Source organism: Mobula birostris, chromosome 1 (assembly GCF_030028105.1).
Source record: "Mobula birostris isolate sMobBir1 chromosome 1, sMobBir1.hap1, whole genome shotgun sequence".
Taxonomy (NCBI): domain Eukaryota; kingdom Metazoa; phylum Chordata; class Chondrichthyes; order Myliobatiformes; family Myliobatidae; genus Mobula; species Mobula birostris.
In genome coordinates this window covers 162,871,394-162,892,720 of record NC_092370.1, presented here as the reverse complement: position 1 = coordinate 162,892,720, position 21,327 = coordinate 162,871,394, and the positions used below count along the sequence as shown (strand labels likewise).

At 42.8% G+C, this 21,327-nt stretch overlaps 1 protein-coding gene across 1 annotated transcript in view; it reads left to right on the top strand.

Annotated features, from left to right (window-relative positions):
• Window positions 1-21,327, top strand: part of itpka (inositol-trisphosphate 3-kinase A) — an 88,693-nt gene that overhangs the window by 46,870 nt on the left and 20,496 nt on the right. Inside the window, exons 2-3 of the mRNA XM_072265266.1 lie at window positions 13,800-13,899; window positions 16,690-16,903. Coding sequence (XP_072121367.1) covers window positions 13,800-13,899; window positions 16,690-16,903 — 314 coding nt within the window. The remainder of the gene's footprint in view (window positions 1-13,799; window positions 13,900-16,689; window positions 16,904-21,327) is intronic.

Here is a 21,327-nt window from a genome sequence, read left to right as displayed (position 1 = left end):
ACACACACAAGATGCTGGTGAACACAGCAGGCCAGGCAGCATCTATAGGAAGAGGTGCAGTCGACGTTTCCAGCTGAGACCCTCTTACTATCTCTTCTTTCAGTTAGTCCTGATGAAGGGTCCTCACTTATTTCCCAATTGTTACAAAGATCTACTCGTTTCCCTGCTGCCTATAAGAAGTCATAGCTGATCACTTTGTTACTTGAATGGGGAGAAAAAAACCTGCAAATGGCGCAAATTGGGAATTAAAAACTAAAAATGCTGCGGAGAGAGAATGTTTAACATTAGTGTTTAGAGTTAATGCTCCAGGTTGATCACTGTTTGGTCAGAGCTACTGTATGAAGGGCAGCGTGGTAGCATAACACTATTACAACACCAGTAACCTGGCTTCAAATTCCGCCAGTGTCCGTCAGGAGTTTGCCTGTTGTCCCAGCGGCTGTGTGGGTTTCCTCCAGGTGCTTTGGTTTCCTCCCTCTAAGACGGGTCAGTAGGTTTATTGATCGAATGGCCTACTTCTATATCTTATGGTCTTATGATCACAGAGATATAATTGGGTGATGCAGTCTCATTGGGCCAGAAGGGCCTGATCCTTGTTGTATCTCTAAATTAGATTAAATTAAGAGTTAAAACACAGACGTGTTTAAAACTGCAGGAAAGGGGATGAAAACAAAGGGAGTGTCTGTGACAGAGTTAGACTAAGAAAAAAAAAGATGACACTGGTGTTGGCTAATAGTGAGTGGCAGAGAATCGTTAATGGCATCTAAGCCACCTGGAGGAGGGGAACAGAGAAAGGAAACATAAAGCAACACTGGAGTTCAAAGGGACTGAACAAAGCAGTCGTAAATCTGAAGTAAGGTAAAATGCTGGATAAGCCAGGCATGTTGGTCTGCATCTGTGGAGAGCGCAGAAACAGAGGGGATGACCCAGAGCTGGTGGTAGGATTGTGTGGCTGATGGGATGAGTGTAGGTAGAACTGAATAGATCAGGAGGAGGCAGAACATGGACAAAGAGACCAGTTTACTTGAAATTAGAGAACTCAGTGGGTTCATACTGTACATTGTGTTGAGGGTCAGCTAAAAGTCCTGCTCCCTGAGTACCCAGTGTTGGACTTGTCCCTTTGTCTCTCCTTTCTCCACCAGCTGGAGCTTTTCTAAGGACCCTTTGCCCACTCTCCTACTGACACTATGTAACAAAATGTGCGCCTGTTAACGCAGCCATGCCTAATATCTGTCCATTTGGTGTGGAGACCTTGAAAAGTATTAAGGTCAAGAAAAAATTTCCCAATGAGACGCCTCTCCGAAGACTATGAAATGAAATCAAGTTTAATTATCATTCTAACCATACATAGATACAGCTGATCGAGACAGCGTTCCTCTGGGGCCAAGGTGAAAAACATTCAAAATAGCAAGCAATCAAAAATAGCGAGTAACATAATTCAAAATAGTGAGCAAAGAAGCATATTGACTTGGAAAAAAATCATATGTATGGTCCAAGACCCTGGGTGACAATGTCCAGCAACCAATGGTACAGTCCCCTGGCAGTGTACAGAAGCACGCAATCCAGCCTGTCATTCCACATTTGTAAAATAGCAAGAACATGACATTAATCAACAGCTAACCCTTGAGTAATTTATGTTGCCTTTGAATAATTTAAATCTAAATTTAAAGGAGTTGATAGTTGTCTTCAGGAAGGGGAAGACAAGAGAACACACAGCAATCTTCTTTGAGGGGGTCAGCAGTGGAAAGCTTGAGCAGCTTCAACTTCCTGGCATCAACATCTTAAGAGGACCTGTCCTGGACCCAACACATTAATGCAATCACCAGGAAGGCACTCCAGTGGCAATACTTCGTTAGGAGTTTGAGGAGATTTGGTGTGTCACCAAAGACACTATTTCCAAATTTCTACTGTGGAGAGCATCCTGACTAGCTCCAACACAGGCCTGGTATGGAGGGTCGAACGAGGCTGCTGAGGGTTGTGTTCTCTGCCAGCTCCATCAGGGCACAATCTTCCCCACCATTGAACACATCTTCAAGGGCCAGTGCCTGAAGAAGGTGGCTTTGATCATTGAGGTCCCCCCACCCCCATCTGGGACATGGCCGCTTCTTGTTATTTCTATCTGGGAGCCTGAAGACCCATGCTCAATATTGTAGAAACAGCTTTCACAACCTATGTCAGAGATAATAAACCAGATTCTGATTCTAAACTGTCTTTCTCTGTTCTAAGCTAGCCTGCCCAGCTCTTCTTCATAAGAAAATTCACCTATTTCACATATTAGTTGAGTAAACTTTCTCTGAACTCCTCCCATCAAGTATTCCACCTCATCCCCAGCACCTGCACGGACAGGGTATCTCATTTGCGTGTCCCATTGATGTGCTTTTGTTGCTGGCCCCATTTTGGAATTCTGTTGGAACCACAGGTCATCCCTGGGCAATGAATGGGTTCTATTTTCACAGAAGCCCAACAATTGATTCTACTTACAAGTCATAAACTTATGAAAAATCACTTCAAATGCTAACCATAACTGCATAGTGTTATTGTGAATAATGCAAAAAGCACATAAAATCAAAAAAAAGAGAGGGGGAGAGAAAAAAACAAGTTCTGCCCCTTGTAGGAACCCACATATGTACGTATGTGGGACTCTGAATTTAATAATATTGTGGGCACTTCTTCATATGTGCAGGTGTACATAGGTTGGATGTTTGCAATCATTAGGTATGATAAACTTTCCCTCCTGTGAAATTGTCTGGAGCTGTTTATTTTGCTGCTCCGTATTTAGTTAATTTGAATGCAAAGTACTATATATCCATAAAATCTGATACAATGCAGAAAATTCCTGGACACCACAAGACCTTTTTAACTAGTGGGTGACTAGAAAAATAATGCCTGCCCCTTAATTCATTTTTCCAATCCTCCTGCCACTTGTTCTCTATACCTTTTTTAATCCTACTTCTCAATTCTGCTCTGCCTAGGGAAACTCTAATTTCTACTTGCCTGCTCTGTAAGGAAGACTTTGCAATGCCATCCACAATTTCATTTCCTTCCACCCCAGCATGCCCAGGTATCCATGAATATCTAACTGCACAACCCATCTTCCCTACTCTAAACAACACTAAGAGAATCTCAATAACTATGTTAGGACGAGCTTTTGATTTATTCCCTTTTATAGCCTCTAAGGCAGCAGCAGAATCCGAACAGATGATAACCCTACGTGGTCGAGAGTCTTCTATCCACCATAAGGCCCAGAGGATTGCTAATAATTCTGTTGCTAAGACAGAAACACCATCTGAAACCCGGTGACTAATCTTAACTCCAAGTTGAGATGCATACATCCCAAATCCTGCCCAACTGCTCTCTGCGTCCACTGAGCCATCAGTAAAAATCTTCAGATAAGATCCCAAATTATTATTTAAATATTCATTTGTGATCAACGCTGATGAAATTGCACTGCTTCCTTGAAGCTGAAAAAGGAGGAATAGGTCTACTTCTGGTTCTGGAAAGAGCCAAAAAGGGATGGGTGGCAAGCAAATTTGGTCAGCTCTGTCTTCCTCAGTCAGTTCCAATTTCACAGCCCAGTTATTAATCAAATCTAAAAATGGGTATCTTTTAATTTTACTTTGGCGCTCCAACTTCCCCTGCAAAAGTCACTTTGGTGGATAGCTGTGATTGAATCCATTTAGTTTTACCCAATACTACAGGCCCAACTGAATTTGTCTTAAATACAGAGGCACTTCTCCCATCTCCACACATAATGCCGGGACTGATGTTTGTTCTAAAAGCTCCACAACAGAGTCTAAGTGCTTTGGACCGCACAGTGTCTAGTTTTCCAAGCACTGCCGTAACAGCAGAACCATAATCTATAACTGATCTAATCATCAACCACACTCGAACCCAGGTCCACTTATGTTCCCAGCCTCAGGACGAGCATCAGGTGCCTATGATTAAGCCCAACTGAAACAAGGGCCAGCCGGAAGACCTGGAGTCCATGGACTGGACCATGAACTGGAATGCAGGCTTCACGGACCGGACCATGACAGACACAATGCATAAAAGCATGCAGACATGGTCACGAGGTTTGGTTATTGTTCAGACTGAACATCAGAATGGGGAAGAAATGTGACCTAAGCGACTTTGACCATGGAATGATTGTTGGTGCCAGACAGGGTGGTTTGAGTATCTCAGAAACTGCTGGTCTCCTGGGATTTTCACATGTAAGCCTCTAGAGTTTACAGAGAATGGTGCGAGAAACAACAAATGTTTAGTGGGTGTAAATGCCTTGTTGATGAGAGAGGTCCGAGGAGAATAGCCAGACTGATTCAAGCTGACAGGAATGTGACAGTAACTCAAATAAGCACAGTAATTACAACAGTGGTGTGCAGAAGAGCATCTGTCGGTGCACGACACATGGAACCTTGAAATGAATAGGGTACAGCAGCAGAAGACCACAAACATATACTCAGTAGCCATTTTATTAGGTAAAATGGCCACTGAGTACATGTTGCCTGATTTGTTGTGTATTTCTAGCTTTCTCTATTAAGTGTGGAAGATAAGGATGGTTTGCTGTAGGGATTTGTGTATTCAGTTCAAAAGGGATTTTTTGTGTTACAGGGGCTATTAATCCAGAAAGGAAAGATTAGTTTTTTATTGAAAAAAGTATATAGAGATCATGCTGATTCAAAGTGATGACAATAAACGTATCTATATGGATTTGGACCCTGAACCTATATTCTGAAATATGTTGTGGATTGTTTATTGTGTAAAATTGCTTGGAGTTGGTTTTCAGTTGTAGGGCAGGGATTGCTTATTCTGTAATTATTTATCATTTAGATTATCCAGCACAGTAAAATTTAAATGCTTTAGGATTGTAATTAAGATTTTTTTTTTGCATGCATATGTCTATCCAGGAACAATGGGAAAAGAAACAATGACTTCCATGTACTCCTGTCAAATCCTCTGAAAGGATTGCCCACACAAATTCTACCTGAAGAAAGGTACTGGTAGGGCAAATGTTCTGATGTAAGGTTTTGACACAAAATGCTGATGATTCCTTTGGCTCCACAGAGGCTGCTTGACCTGCTGAGCTCCTCTAGCAGTTTGTTTTTGGCTCCAGATTCCAGTGTCTGCGGTTTCCTGTGTCCCCATTTTGTTAATTCATTGGCATGAGAGTCACTAACATTGTGATTGCTATGCCATCGGATTTCTGAATGGACAATGAACCCAAGAACACTACCTCACTTTTTTTTGCTCTCATTTTGTGCTACTTATTTAATTTAATTTTTAAATATATACTTATTGTAATTATTAATATGTATTGCAATGTACTGTTCCCACAAAACAACAAATTTCATGACATATTATTAACCAGAATTCTGATTCTGCTTCTGCTGGAGTTGCTTAACTAAGCAAGACTAGAGTTGTTGTTTGTTCAGCAGTATTGCAATTGTTTGAGGAAGCCTTAGTCTAGGCAGCAGGTCAGAGAGCAGAGATTACTGCTGCCCAGTGGACCCTGAACCTATATGCTGGATTTCAGGTTCTATTTTTCTAAAATGATCAAAGTCTACTCTGGCACACTTAAGGTAAGGATGAATTTTATCCGTGGATGATTGCCTTCATTGAGATGTAGGAAGATGTTCTGGGGTTTATTATAAACTTCTTTTGTGGGTAGTGAGGGCTTGGAATGAACTGCCAGAAAAAGTGGTTAAGATGAGTACAATTGCAACATTTAAGAGGCACTTGGTAGGTACATGGAGGAGAAGGGTTTGGAGTGTTATGGGCTGGTTTGGAGCAACTGGGACTAGCAGGGAAGGTGCTGTGGTCAACTTGGACTAGTTGGGCTGAAGGGCGTGCTTCTATGCTGCATTAATCTATGACTCTCTAAACATTTGTTGTTAGCGGGTAGTGTGCAACAAAGGCAGGTTGGTGGAAACACTTTGATTAAGACCTGTTATCCTCATACCTACCGCAGGTATCTCGTAAAACTGCAGAGAGACACCGCCAGTGATTCCTCCACAGAATGTTCCAAATCCATTGGTAGGATAGGGGACCCAGTGGCCCTCCCCTCTGCTCACTCAGCATTCTCAGCATTGAGAATCGGCACCCAGTCATTTCTAACTTTCAAGCCCCCTGGTTTACACCCCAGATGCCAGACTCCTGCACAGATTACTGCTTGGAGTTCTTCCAAGGCAAGAGGTTATAGGCTGACAGAGGAAAGGATTCTTAAGACTATATGATCATAAAATATAGGAGCAGAATTAGACCATTTGGTCCATCAAGTGCGCTCCACCATTCAATTGTAGCTGATTATTTTTAACCCCATTATCCTATCTTCTTCTATGACTTTTACCCCTCCCTTTACCAATCAAATACCTATCTCTTCCTTTAATGCACCCAGTGATTTGGCTTCCACAGCCCTCTGTGGCAATGAAATCCACAGACTCGCCACGCTGTCAGTAGAAATTACCCCTCAAGTCAGTTTTAAAAGGATTCTGAGTCTGTACGCTCGGATCTTAAACTCTCCCTCTAATGTAGGCATCTACACGTCCACTCTATCCAAGCCTTTCAGTATCCAGTGGGTTGCAATCAGATCAGCCCTTATCCATCTGAAGTTCATCAAGTGCAGACCCAGAGACTTCAAATGCTCCTCATAAGATGAGTCCTTCATTCTTGTGGTCCTCCTCTGGACCCTCCCTAGAACCAGACAATGGGGCCCAAAATCGCTGACAATATTCCAGACGCGGTCTGACCAACACCTTATAAAGCCTCCACAGTACATCCTTGCTTATACGTTCTAGTCCACTAGATTTAAGGATCTTTTCCAGGCCTCCCATCAATTCCGCCCAAAAAAAGAGAAGGTGCATTGAGAACTTCAACTCTGGAGCACACAGAAGCCCAATGCTGTTAATGGAAGTATTACATCACTTCTCAAACTATGTTAAGCACCTCCTGTCACAGCTGTAGGAGAGTCTGTCAGTCCCATACGGAACTCATCACTCACCTGGAAGTCGGCGGAATTGGAGTGGAAGTGAGTCATTTTTGACCTTGATATATTGATATATTACATAACAGAAAGGTCACTGGTACACACTGTGTGGTTGCCGTTCAGTACAGTACTTAATAAATGGAGCACTGCCTGAACATCTATGGGAATTTACTGTGAAGATTTTAGGTTCCCATATTTGCGGAGTCTATCGTGAAGGCTCATGTGATGATAATTGGCTTCCTGGTATTCAGAACAAGAACAGGGAAATTGTCAGAATGTGCAAAAGTCATGGTGATAAGGGGATCTTGCTATTCAAATAGAGACTGGGATAGCAATAACAAGGGGAAAAAGAGGGGGTGCAGGTCCTGAGATGCGTTCAAAAGGACTTACTTGAACTTTATGTTTCAATAATGAGGAAGTCATTTTTTGCTGATCTTGCTTCTGGGAATATGTATCAAGTAGGTCCACATTGGTAAATTACTTAAATTTGGGAGTCACATGACTTCCTACCCTGCAATGACCTGGTTTCTCACCCTCCCCTTTTCTATTTTCCTCTATGCTTTAATTTTCATTCCCTTCCCTTCCTCATTTCTTGTTCTTAATCTTTTCTGCTTCTCTGCTTCCACATGTCACTATGATTTTATACCCCAATCCTCTTTCTCTCAGTTGATCCTTTGCCTGTAATTCCGTCTTTCTATACAGTTCCGTTCCCACCTTCCTTGGTACATTGATTTTCCTGTCATCTGTATCTCTCACTGTAATTCTCCTTGCTGTCTTTCTGACTCTAATCCCTATCTGAATCATTCTCCCTTTCTCATGTCTTTCTCCTTCTCTGTCTCACTTGCTCATTCCCCCATCACTCTCAGTAATTCAGGCTTGTCCTCTCTGTCCCTTTATATCCCTCATCCCCTTTTTTTGAATTAATTTTCTCTCCTACATTTTTCCCTTCTCTCACTTTCTCTTGTTCTGTTTTCAACTCTTACTGTTTTGCTTCCTAGCTTTCCATTTCTTATCCTTCATGCTCAGCTGAACTTTCTGTGAGCATGAACTTCAGTCATACACACATTATCTTCGTTTGCACACCACACTCTATCATAATCCATTCACTACCTTCTGTGTCCTTTACCTCACTTCCTCTTTATCTCTCTTGTAATTGTTTCTCCTCCTCTGGCAGCTCATCCCATGGACTCACCACTCTCTTATGTGAAAAAAATGGCATCTCACAACCCCTTTTAAGTCTTTCTTGGTATTTCTCTACCTGACTACTTTTCTCTTCTGTCCTCCCTCATTTCGCTCTGCTCTATCTTTCTTTCAGCTCTCCACCACCTGTCAGTCACCACTATATTTTCCGAGTCTGTTTCTTTTGCTTTATCTCCCTATCTCTCTCTCTTGCTCTATATTCCTTTCTTACTTTCCCTCGCTCCCTCTCCCTTTCACATGCTCCCTATTTCATTTCCTGTTAACCAGAATACACATTAACCAATCATTTTAACACATAGTTCATACTTTCTAACAAGTATGCATTACGTTGGAATCAAATCCCACAGGACACACACAGTGCAAAATGGTGGACACAGGATGTTAATAGCCCTGGCAAGTAACAGCAGTTCTGAAGAATAAAGAGGCTTTTGCAAATATGTGAAACTTGGCCAAGGAAATGATGGCGAGGGAAAAGCGTGAACTACAAAGAGAAAGGAACGGATTATAAAAGTCAAATGTAGAGATTGACAGGTATGCAGGCAAGCACAAGAAAATTTAAAGGGGAAGATGAAAATGGCAGAGTTCTGTTGGGTACTGGATTATATCAGTTGTCAGAAGCTAGGAATTATGCTCCTGGGCACTTCTTAAAGAAAATCACATGGATTCTCTAGGAGAAATGATTCCCACTATTCCAGCCACATTCCAGTTTCTGATCCCAGTCGTGGCCTTGGGACCTGATTCCCAACCCCTGTCACAGTCTGGCTTCCCAGCTCAGTTGTAACCAGTACCTGGTCCCTAACCCAGACCCCACCTTGGCCTGCAGCTTCCCATCGCAAACACTCTCCTGCTAACAGCCCCACACCTGTCTATATTCCTGGCCTTGTTTTACCTGCCCACCAGCTTGTCTTCCCACCCAGGCCCTGGATCCTGTCCCACAGCCCAGCCATTCCGCACAGTACTCCAGTTACACCACGCAGCCCTGTTTCCAAGAACTCTAACCACATACATGGCTCTCTCCCCAGGCACTTGATGCCTGCACACTCAGCTCCATTACTGGGCAATTGATGCTCACACACCCTGTTTCCAAGCACAGTGCCCACACCTGACTCTGTCCTGTTCCTTTCCGTATCCCAACCCTCAATTGAAGATATTTCTTTATTTATTGAGATGAAGCACGTAGGCTCTTCTGCCCTTTCAAGCCGGGCTGCCCAGCAATTCCCAATTTAACCCTAGCCTAATCACGGGACAATGTATAATGACCAATTAACCTGCCAACTGGTACATCTTTTGGGAGGAAACCGGAGCACCCGGAGGAAACCCATGCAGTCACGGGGAGACTGTACAAATTCCAGACAGGCAGCAATGGGAATTGAACTGGAGTTGCCTGTACTGTAAAGGCATTGTGCTGACCACTACACTGCCGTGCCATCCTAAATGCAATGGATGGAAACTCTTCTTTATTCACAGAGTTCACTTCAGGGGTGGTTGAAAAGGAAGATTTTTTAACGGTGCTCAAGAAGGAGCAAGAGGAAAAAGCACCAATTAGGCAAGAGGCCAAGGCCTGGGATTTGCACAAGCAGGACAGAGTTCACATCTCCTTCTTCTATGTCGACATTTGTGGTGCTCTACATTCAGTAGGGCATGAGATATTTATTAAAGTTGTATATGGTTTTAGCAGCGTAAGCATAATACGCTGCAAGGCAGCAAAACCACTGATTAACTGATTAGATTCAGTGGAAGATTGCCTTTGTAACTGCTGCTCTCTCATAGTCGTCCATCATTCCTGAGTCCAGTGCCATAAAGTTCTCTGGGCTGAGTTGAACCAATCTGTGTCGCCAATTGCAAGCTGTTGTTGCAGTTAACAGCACATTATTCTGAAACAACCACGCAGCAAGTTCCTGTTTTGAATGGAGTGACATTTGTAGAGCATGGTGACTGAGGTACCGCAATATTTGCATTTAAAATGTCTGGAGGAAGTTATTGCAGAAAAACAAAATGACTGAGGCTCAGGTGGCATTGGGAAGAGAGCGAGCAGACTCTTTGACTTCACTATCAATTTCTGGACCAGTTTAAAGGCTGAGATCCCATTTGCCTTTGAAGTTTCTTGGTTGCAGCTCCCAAAAACTGCACTCAGTGACACACACAGGCAAAAGCTGACTGCATTAATTGTAATTGACACATTATTTTCACAGTATTAACCTGTGATTTCTAAAGTAGCAGCATCCATCGTCAGGGATCCCCACCAGCCAGGTCATGCTCTCTTCTCACTGCTACCATCAGGAAGAAGGTCCAGGAGCCTCAGGACTCATATCAACAGGTTCAGGAACAGTTATTACCTCTCAGCCATCAGGCTGTTGAACTAGAGGGGACAATTCCAATCACCCCAAAACTGAACTGATTCCACAACCCATGGACACACTTTTAAGGGCTCTACAACTCATGTTCTCAATATTTATTGCTTACTTATTTATGGTTATTATTATTTTTTCTTTGGTAGTTGCACAGTTTGTTGTCTTTTGCACACTGGTTGTTTGTCCGTCTCTGCTGTGTACAGTATTTCATTGATTCTGTTGTGTTTCTTTAAATTTACTGTGAATGCCTGCAAGAAAATAAAGCTCAGGGTTGTATATGTTGAGATATATGTACTTGGATAATAACTTTACTTTGAACTTTGGTTAACTCATATGTTTTGGTCTTGTCCTCTTTTGGAAAAATATTGGAAAGCTATTTTTGATATTATCTCAACAGTTCTATGTTTTGACTTACAACCCCATCCTATTATGGCAATTTTTGGATTGCCAATGGTAGAACATAGATCTTTGTCTTCTTCAGCCTGTTGGATGATTGCATTTGTTACTTTAATGGCCAGAAGATCTATTCTATTGAACTGGAAGGAGACCAATCCTCCTACTACATTTCAATGGTTTTCCCAAACTATATTATGTTTAAATTTAGAAAAAATTAGAAGTGATATTTTTGATCCTTGGGTTAAATTTGAAGAAACTTGGAAATTGTTTATTCAACATTTTCATATGATGTAATTTGACCTTCCCGAATCCTTCTTATTAACTTAAAATATATGAATAGAGGAGCAGAGTTGACGACGTTACTGGACGTGTTTGATTTAAGGTATTGGTCTAGCCCTGTTTTGTTCCGTTTGCTTTTTTGGGTTTAGTATTTAGTTCTTTTTTTTTCTTTTTTTGGGGGGGGTTTTCTTTGTATTTTTTTTCTTTTTATTTCTTTTTTCTCTATGATTAATTACATCATGAGTTTGGAAGTCTATTATACCTGTGTTATCTGAAATCTTTTTTGTATATGTTTATTAACAATAAGATTATTCCAATCTCTTTTTGTATCAACATTGTTATTTTGTTTATAATTTTGGAAAAATTAATAAAAAGATTTAAAAAGAAAGAAAAGAACTTTGGTAAGGGTCAATGGGTTCATACCAAATTTCTGAGGAAGTAGAGACATCAGTGAGTTTTCTTGATCATGGCACTGAGGTGGTGAGATTTCTTGGCCATGATGTCTACATACAGTAGTTGGACCAAGACAGGCTGTTGGCGAAGGTCTCAACCATTTTAATCTCAGTACCTTTGATGCAAACAGGAACATGGGCACCACTCCCCTTTCTGAAATCAATGACCAGCTCTTATGTTTTGCTAATACTGAGGGAAAGGTTTTTGTCATCTTCTTCCTGTACTCCAGTCCATTATTATTTGAGATACGGCCCACTACCGTGACATTATCTGCAAACTTGTAGATGGATTTAGAGCAGAATCTGGCCATGCAGTTGTGAGTGTACAGGGAGTAGAGCAGTGGGCTGAGAATGTAACCTATGGGGCATTGGGGTTTAGAATAATCATGGTAGAGGTATTGCTGCCTAAGTTTACTGATTGTAGTCTGTTGGTCAAGAAGTCAAGGACCTAGTGCAGTGGCAGTTGTCTTCAGCCAGGTGTCAGAGTTTCGTGCTGAGTTTTCTTGGAATTAAGGCAGAGCAGTAGTCAATAAACAATAGTCTAACTTAGGTGTCTTTACTGTCCAAGCAGGGAGGTGATAGGCAGGAAAGGTGAAGAAGGAAGAGGGGAAGATACAATGGGTAGTAGAAGGAGGCGGAACCATGACTGAGGTGATAGGCAGCTGGGGGAGGGGGCAGAGTGACATAGGGATATACGTTCCCAGGAAGGAGACGTGGCTGTGGTAGCAGGTCTGGGTGAGGATCTGGTCGAAGAGTCGGAGAGAGGCGGAGATCACAGAGGGGGAGCAGTGAGAGAGGGTCTCACTGAACTCCCATCGAAGGGACGATTTAAACTTCTTCAGGGTAGACATACCTCGAAGAGACTTCGCAGTGGAATAGCAAATCGTAAACACAAAATACTCAGCAGATGCTGGGGTCAAGCAACACTCACAACACGCTGGAGGAACTCAGCAGTTCGGGCAGCATCCATGGAAACGATGAGTCAACGATTTGGGCTGGAACCCTTCGTCAGGACTGAAGAGGGAAGGGGCAGAGGCCCTATAAAGAAGGTGGGGGGAGGGTGGGAAGGAGAAGGCTGGTAGGTTCCAGGTGAAAAGCCAGTAAGGGTAAAGAGTTTGGGAAGCTAGAGTTAATATGTGCTGTGCTTAGCCTCTTGAAGTGGTTTATTATGACAGGAAGAATGAGAAAACTGCCTGAGGTGAGTGAGATGTTTGATTATGTTGGCTACTTTCCATTCTGATACCAGAATGGTGAATCTGTGGGATCCGTTGCCACAGGCAGCTGTGGAGGCCAAGTCTTTACGTACATTTAAGGCAGAGCTTGATAGATTCTTGATTGGTCACGGCATGAAGGAATACAAGGAGAAGGCATGAGATTGGGCTGAGAGAGAAAATGGATCAGCCATGATGCAATGATGGAGCAGACTCTATAGGCGCTCTTATATCTTACGGTCTTGACTGAGTCAGCGAGATGTGTAGAGTGAAGCCATGGAGGAGAGGCTGTTTTCCATGATGGACTGATTTCACTGATAGACTGAGCTGTGTGCGGAACTCTAGTCCACAGTTTCATGTGCTCATATGCAGAGCAGTTGCCATTCTGTTTGTACTTGTATCTGCTGGCATGGTTCAGTATCTGTATTTTTGTTTACATGGTAATTCTGTGAACTGCCTTGGGATGCTTTGCAATGTTAAAGGCATTGTTTTGCATGTTATCAGTAACAGAGACGTGTTGAATAGAAAGCTAGAGAGATGTGGAGACTAAAGATCTCTCTCGCTCTTTATATATATATATATATATATATATATCTATCACTCTCTCTATCGCTCTATCTCATGATCTCTCTCTCTAAAGCTCTCCTTCTTTATCCCGCTCGCTGTCTTTCTCTGTCTCTTTCTGTCTTTTCTCTTCCGTCTCTTTCTCCACACTATTTTCTTCATTTCACTACCTTTGTCTCTCTATTGTCTCCTTTTCTCTCTAAGATCGATCCTTTTCTCTATCCTCTACTCCCTCTCTCTCTGACACTGACACCACACTGTTTCCTTGATCTTCTTTCTCGTTTCCTCCACAATGACACTGGTCCTACATGGAAACCTTTATTGCATGAATGTAGTTGGACTTCATTGCAGACCTCTTGTCTTGTTGCAGAATAACCCCCAGGTGAAAGCTAAAAGGAAAGAGCACTATTCACCATTCAAAGTCTCCTTCAAGAAGGAATATTGCTGGATTCAACTGGCTGGTCATGCAGGTAATTCTCCTCATAGGCACTTTATCTCTGAAGCAACATGCATTTGCAAGTGACATTTTGTGTTGCTCGCTTTTATCTCTGTGTTTTACAATAATGAAAGGGAGAATTTGCATTAACATAATGCTTCTGAACATCTGAGCATCAGAGCCAAAGGTGGCATATAAGAATGAAGGAAAAGACTATAGTCAACTTGCATGCAACAAACTTACAAATAGTATTGATGCAATGAGCCAAGAATTTGGCACGGTAAAATTGCTTGAGGGAAAAATACCATGACGTAAGAACAGAATTAGGCCATTTGGCCCATCAAGTCTGCTCCGCCAATCGGTCATGGCTGATTTATATTCCCTCTCAATTTCATTATCCTGCCTTCTCTCTCTAATCAACAACCTATCAGCATTCGCTTTAAACACACCCAATGTCTTGACCTCCAGAGCTGTCTGTGGTAACAAATTGACAGATTCACCATCATTTGGCTAAAGAAATTTCTTTTCATCTCTGTTCTAAAGAGATGTCCTTATATTCTAGAACTGTGGTCCTAGGAACCATCCCACTCTCGGAAACATCCTCTCCATGTCCACTGTATCTAGGCCTTTCAATATTCAGCAAGTTTCATTGAGCTTCCTCTTTGACCCCCACTCCCATTCTTCTAAACTCCAGCCAGTCCAGGCCAGAGCCATCAAATGCTCCTCATACATTAACCCTGTCATTCCTAGGATCATTTATGTGAACCTCCTCTGAACTCTCCAATGCCAGTACATCATTTCTTAAATCCTTCCTTGCAGGACAAATGTGGGCCAGAGCATTGGGAAAGCTCTGTCGTTATTCTCAGAGTCTAATGAGCAGTCTGATAGGTCAAATTTAATTATTCATAAGAAAGAACATTAGAAACAAAAAGGAGGCCACTCAGCCTCTCATATTAGCTCTGTCACTCAGTGAGCTCATATCTAACTGTTTCGCTCAGCTACCTTTCCCTGCACTTAAACCCTATCAACCTTGGTCTTGAAAAAACACGAGCCGATTCTGGGATGCTTCAGTGGTGCAGCAGGTAGAGTCGCTGCCTTACAAAGCTGGAGAACCCGGGTTCAAACCTGACCTCAGCTGCTGTGCATGTTCTCCCTCTGACCACATGGGTTTCCTCTGCGTGCTCTGGTTTCCTCCCAATTACAGATGTGTAGGCTACTTCAAATTGTTCCTCATGTGTAGGTAAGTGGTAGAATCTGGTGGAGTTTTGGGGAGAATTTTCAAAAGGGGATTAATATAGGATTAGCATAAATGGGTGGACAATGCAGGTTTGCAGGGGTGGGGCGGCACTGTAGGGTCTGTTTTGGGCTGTTTCTACACTATAATCCTGCAGTGTTATTGGGTACAGAATTCCAAAGAACCTCCACCTTCTGAAGAAATTTCTTCCAAATCTGTGCTGAGGAATAAGGTTGAAGCCATATTTTGACTGGTTCTAAACATCCCAGCCAGAGGTAACATCATCTCCTCATCATTACATTTTGTACTCCTATTGTTGAGATAACACTCAAACCCACAACCACCAAACCAGAGTACAAGTGTGCTATTCAGAACAGTAAGGCTCATTTCAACTCATGAATAATCTTGCAAATCCAGTTGGATGGGTGTTATCAACTTCCTGTAATGTTTTAAGTGATCAGAAGTTTACACAATATTGTGTTGTGCGACAGCAAATATGTGTTCCAGTTGTTGCACTTTTTCACGTGTTGTCCAATGAAGTTTTCTTAACTTACTGTTAGATGTACTATTGTGGGCAGATTCTGTGAGCTAAGCTCTCTGTTCATTGTTTCCTGTTTACTGTTTTCTCTGGTATCTGTGGTCTGGACTGTCAACTTGGCAAAGGGTGAAGGACAAAATGTCCTTGTATTTGAGCGTCATCAGCTCACATCAACTTCTGAAGGAGCCGATAATAACCCTCAAACTAATTCCCACACTTGCTTGCTGCTATCTGTCCATTGGTCAGGGATTGTGGCCTCAATTTCAACTGTTTCTAGCTGGTCAGTTCCCACGTTCTGCATCAGTCCCACCTCCTCCTCACTGTATTCCCATCTTAGCTGGTTCAAGTGAAAAGGTGAAGAAGATAGACATGGGCCTGAGCAGGGGAGCAGTGATGGCTTCCTTTTCAGATTAACTTGGTGGGAACTAGAAGCCTGGAAGTTAAATTTTAATCATCTTCGGTTTCCTTGAATGGAGGAGTGCTTGTGTAGGGCTACTAAGCATTGAACCAAGCCTAGAGCCTCTCCTACCTCCTCACGATCCTGTCCAGATTTACCTTTTAAACCTGCCCGTCCCTTCACCAACATTCCTGACTCTTCTCATGCCTGGAGCACCTCTTGAACATGCCTGGAACCTCCCTTTTCCTTCCAACTCCTTCCTGGATCTCCACTGATCTTGCCCTGAGCTTTGCAGAACCTCCTGACTGTAATGGATGCTCCTAAGCTGTGCCTTGCACTCTTCAGTGTGGTGTAGACTTAAGCTGGCCCTAAAAGGTATCATTTTACTGTTGATAAACAAACAATCGATATCTTTTAACTACTCCTTTAAAGTTCCTTTGTGTTCAAGGGTGTCCTTCCTGAATCTGCTTAGAACTCCTCTCCACTCAATTTAATCCAGATGCTTACCCTGATCACCTCCCAGCAACTCACTGGCCAGTTGTTAGGCAGTTTTTGTGCTGTGATGCATCTTCATTGGTAATCGAGTATATTACCTTCCATTTTTGTCGCTATTCCTGTATGTTAAAAAAAATGTTTTCCTCTGTCTCTCATTTAGGTAGTTTCAAACCAGGGGATGATGGGAAGATCCTGAAGAAATACAGTGAAAATGAGAAGATGTGCTTTGAGCAACTAAAAGCAGACCGGTTAGCTCCTTTTGTACCAGGTTACCATGGTGTAATCAAAAAAGGAGAAGAGCTGTACATTCAGCTGGATGACTTGTTGGCCGAGTTTGACAGTCCGTGTGTTATGGACTGTAAAATGGGAGTAAGGTATGTGAGATCTTCATGTTTAAGGTGACCCAGAGTTAACCCCTTTGCTTTAAGAAAAGTGGAGAGAAAGGGAAAGAAGAGCCAGAAATAAAAGGAAGCCTTTCCGAGCTGCTTCACGTCAAGTTTATTGTCAAAAGTCGAGCTTATTGTCATATGCACAAGTACATGTCAGAGGTTCAATGAAAAACTTACTTGCAGCTGCGTCACAAATAAATAAATTAAACATAAATTATGCACATGTTTTACAAGAAAGAACACCATTAGAACAAAAAAAAACACCCTTGTTTTGTGAATGAAGTGGACATAATAATGTACTGGGGAAGTGATTCGGGTTGTAACAGTTGGTTCAGGAACCAAATGGTTGAAGGGAAGCACAATAGATGTCCTTGAACCTGGTGGTGCGGGTCTGCTGGCCTCCCTTCCTCCTGCCCAGTGGTAGCTACGAGAAGGTGGCCTGGCCCCACTGGTGGGACTCTTTGGTGACAGATGTTGTAGGCAGCACTTCATGTAGATATTGCTGATGGTTACGTGATGTATCAGGGTTGAGTCCAGTACACTTTGCAGCTTCTCTGCATTCCACTTTCTGCACCAGACCATGCTGCAACTCGTTAGGATTCTTTCAACAGTACACCTGTAGAAGCTTATTATTATGTTTGGTGACATGCCAAATCTCTTTCACCTCCTAAGAAAGTAAATACACGAGTAACACTTGAGGTGCCACTGTTGAGGCAATATAGGAAACGTAACAATGAATTTGATGATTTAGAAGTGAGATTTGTATTAAACCAATTGCCAAAAAATGTTATTCGTTGCAGTCAAGGTTAATGGGACCTCTGGCCATTACCTCTTGACAAGGGACTCCTGTTGCCTTTCACTCACAAACATACCTTCTGCTGGTTGATAGATGTGTGTTTGTTATTGCTTATTGAAAGATTGTCTCCTGCAGTGTGTCCTTGCACCCGTCAAATATGGACTCATCCAAAACTCTCGTCTGCTCCTGCTCATATTCTAACTTGCCCAGTTTCCTAATGCCCCCTCACCTATATTGGCTCCTGGTCCAGTCATGTCTCAATGTTAATATTCTCAGTCAGCATGCATATGCCCCTCTCTATCTCTGTAAACACCTGTCTCTCTAATCTGTGACCTTCCCACACATATCAGCAGATTACCAGCATTCTCAGTTTATTCTTCTACAGGTTCAAGATTCTTTCCCTGATTGGCCCATTTACAGAATGCCTGCTCACAAGTTGAGATAAGAAAGGTCTCACTGACAGTTCTGTAGATGTCTATCACACCGGATCTGTGTTTCCCCCCTAGGACTCCACTGCTTAAAAACCACAAGAATCTAGTTGAAGCTGCTTGTGTGAATCCGGTTGAGTTTCCCTTTTGTGTAGGAGAGTTATTTTTGATTTTACTTATTTTAGGATGCAATTACCATACTGCAAAGTATGATGCTAGAGTGGCATTCGAGATCTTATGCCAATCGGCATCTGAAATCCTTGCATTAAAATGGTGATCTCAGTAGAAGACGGAAGTCAAAGTGTCCAGAGTTAATTCATCATGAAAGACTCAACGTTGAAAAACAAAAATAAAACTGCAGTTGCTGCATATTGAAATAAAGATTTCTCACAGTACTTTTCCCGTGCACCTGCAGGAAATACAGCACAGGCCCATTTACCTCTTCCCTTCCCACACTCCAGGGATGTAAGTCGTCGCTCCAGGAGAAGCGGTAATTCACTTGCCCGTAGATTTATAGAGTCCGACACCACAGAAACAGACCCTTTGGCCAAAGTGGCCCACACCAACCTAATTCCCAACCAAGCTGGTCCTGTTTGCCCAATGTTTGGCCTGTAACCTTCCAAACCTTTCCTATCTACGTCCAAGTGTCTTTTAATTGTTGATACTGAACCTACCTCAACCACTTCCTTTGGCAGCTCATTCCACATACTTGCCATCCTGCCTCTTGTAATTTAGTCTACTCTGATCCATGACCTCATCTGTTGCTTAGTAGTTGCCTAGCCCCTCGCCATCCCCGACTAGATGGGGAGAAGCACTCATAATTCCCTTCGGAGTCTGAGGTTACCATCTGAATTTGACCGGAACAATGCCTGTTTTTTTCTTTGCGTAGTTTGAGCATGAGAGTCTCGGTGTCAATCATAGACCCTGCAACACATTCAGTGCCAAACCACAGGTTCCTAGTACAGAACAGTTAAGGAAACACTAAATTAAGTTGACATTTTAAACCAAACAATTGTTGAACTGAGTGAAAGAATAAACATGTAAGAAAGAACTTCAGTACATAGCACTCTTTTACAAATACAGGATAGTGCAGCACGAACAGGCCCTTCACCCCATTGTGTCAAACGTGTTAAACTAAATATCGGTGAGACCCAACATAGATTGGGAGACTGCTTTGTCAAGTACCTTCACTCCGTCCGTCACAAAAGGTGGGATTTCTCGGTGACCGCCTATTTTAATTCCACTTCCCATTCCCATTCTGACATGTCAGTCCCTGGCCTCCTCTACTGCCACAATGATGCCACACTCAGGTTGGAGGAGCAACACCTCATATTCCATCTGGGTAGCCTCCCACCTGATGTCATGAACATCGATTTCTTGAACTTCTGATAATTGCCCCCTTCTCCTTCACCATTCCCCATTCTTGTTTCCCTCTCATACCTTCTCCTCTTCCTGCCCATCACCTCCCTCTGGTGCTCCACCCCCTTCCCTTTTTCCCATGGCCTTCTGTCCTCTCCTATCAGTTTACCCCCTTCTCCAGCTCTATCTCTTTCACTGATTTCCCAGCTGTTTACTTCACCCTCTCCCCCATCCCAGTTTTGCCCATCACCTGCCACCTTGTACTTCCTCCTCCCCTCCCCCACCTTCTTACTCTGACTTCTCCCCTTCCTTTCCAGTCCTGATGAAGGGTCTCGACCTGAAATGTCAACTGTTACTCTTTCCCGTACATTCTGCCTGACCTATGACTGTTGCTTGGATTTCCTGCATTTGCAGGTTTTCTCTTGCCTATGATAAACTAAATCTCCTCTGCCTGCACATGATCCGTATCTCTCCAGTCCCTGAATATTCACGTGTCTGTCTAATAGTCTCTCAAACACTAGAGTCATGTTTGCCTTCACTGCTACCCCTGACAGCCCCTGATTTAGGCATTTCCCATTCTGTGTGTTAAAAACATTGCCCACAAAACTTTAAATATGTCCCCTATCAACTTCAGTGCATGTCTTCTATTAATTGACATTTCTGCCCTGGGGAAAAGATTCTGACTCACTCCCCTCTCTGTGCCTCTCATCATTTTATAAACATCAATTTGCTAAGTCTGTAAGAACTTTAAAGCTAAAGGAGTTCTGGATTCATTCTTACTTATACCGCTGGTGTTTAGGGCAGCAGTGAAGGTCCTCCGTCTCTGGCAGCGTTCAGAGCTTCCTTCAACAAGCCAGTAATTTCCTCTCGGTTTTCACTACTCAGTCAAATCCTGGGTGGAAACTCAGGAAAACCATCGCACTAGGATGTAGAAGGAATCTTCATTGCTGTTTCTGCAACAGTTTTGTTTGACCAGTTAGTGTTGTTAGCCCTGAGCTGAACCCCTGAACCGGGAGGACCGCTGGACCACTCTTAGTCTGGTCTCTACCCTTTGACCTGTTTGGCATTGGAGACTCTACCAAGAGCCAAAGCATAAAGCCCCGACTTCAGCCAGCATAGCTCTCATTGAAGCACAGAATGGGAAACCACTACGAGGTTGTGGTTCTCTTGGAAGATAGGTTCATACAGCACAGAAATCAAGGAAGGACAAACCAAGGTAGAACATACAAGTTAAATGGTAGGGCACTGAGGAGTGCAGTGGAACAGAGGGATCTGGGAATACAGATACAAAATTCCCTAAAAGTGGCATCACAGGTAGATAGGGTCATAAAGAGAGCTTTTGGTACGTTGGCCTTTATAAATCAAAGTATTGAGTATAAGAGTTGGAATGTTATGGTGAGTTTGTACAAGGCATTGGTGAGGCTGAATTTGGAGTATTGTGTACAGTTTTGGTCACCAAATTACAGGAAAGATATTAATAAGGTTGAAAGAGTGCAGAGAAGGATTTACAAGGATGTTGCCGGGACTTGAGAAACTCAGTTACAGAGAAAGGTTGAATAGGTTAGGACTTTATTCCCTGGAGCATAGAAGAATGATGGGGGATTTGATAGAGGTATATAAAATTATGATGGGTATAGATAGAGTGAATGCAAGCAGTCTTTTTCCACTGAGGCTAGGGGAGAAAAAAACCAGAGGACATGGGTTAAGGGTGAAAGGGGAAAAGTTTAAAGGGAACATTGGGGTGGGGCTTCACACGGAGAGTGGTGGGAGTATGGAATGAGCTGCCAGATGAAGTGGTAAATGCGGGCTCACTTTTAACATTTAAG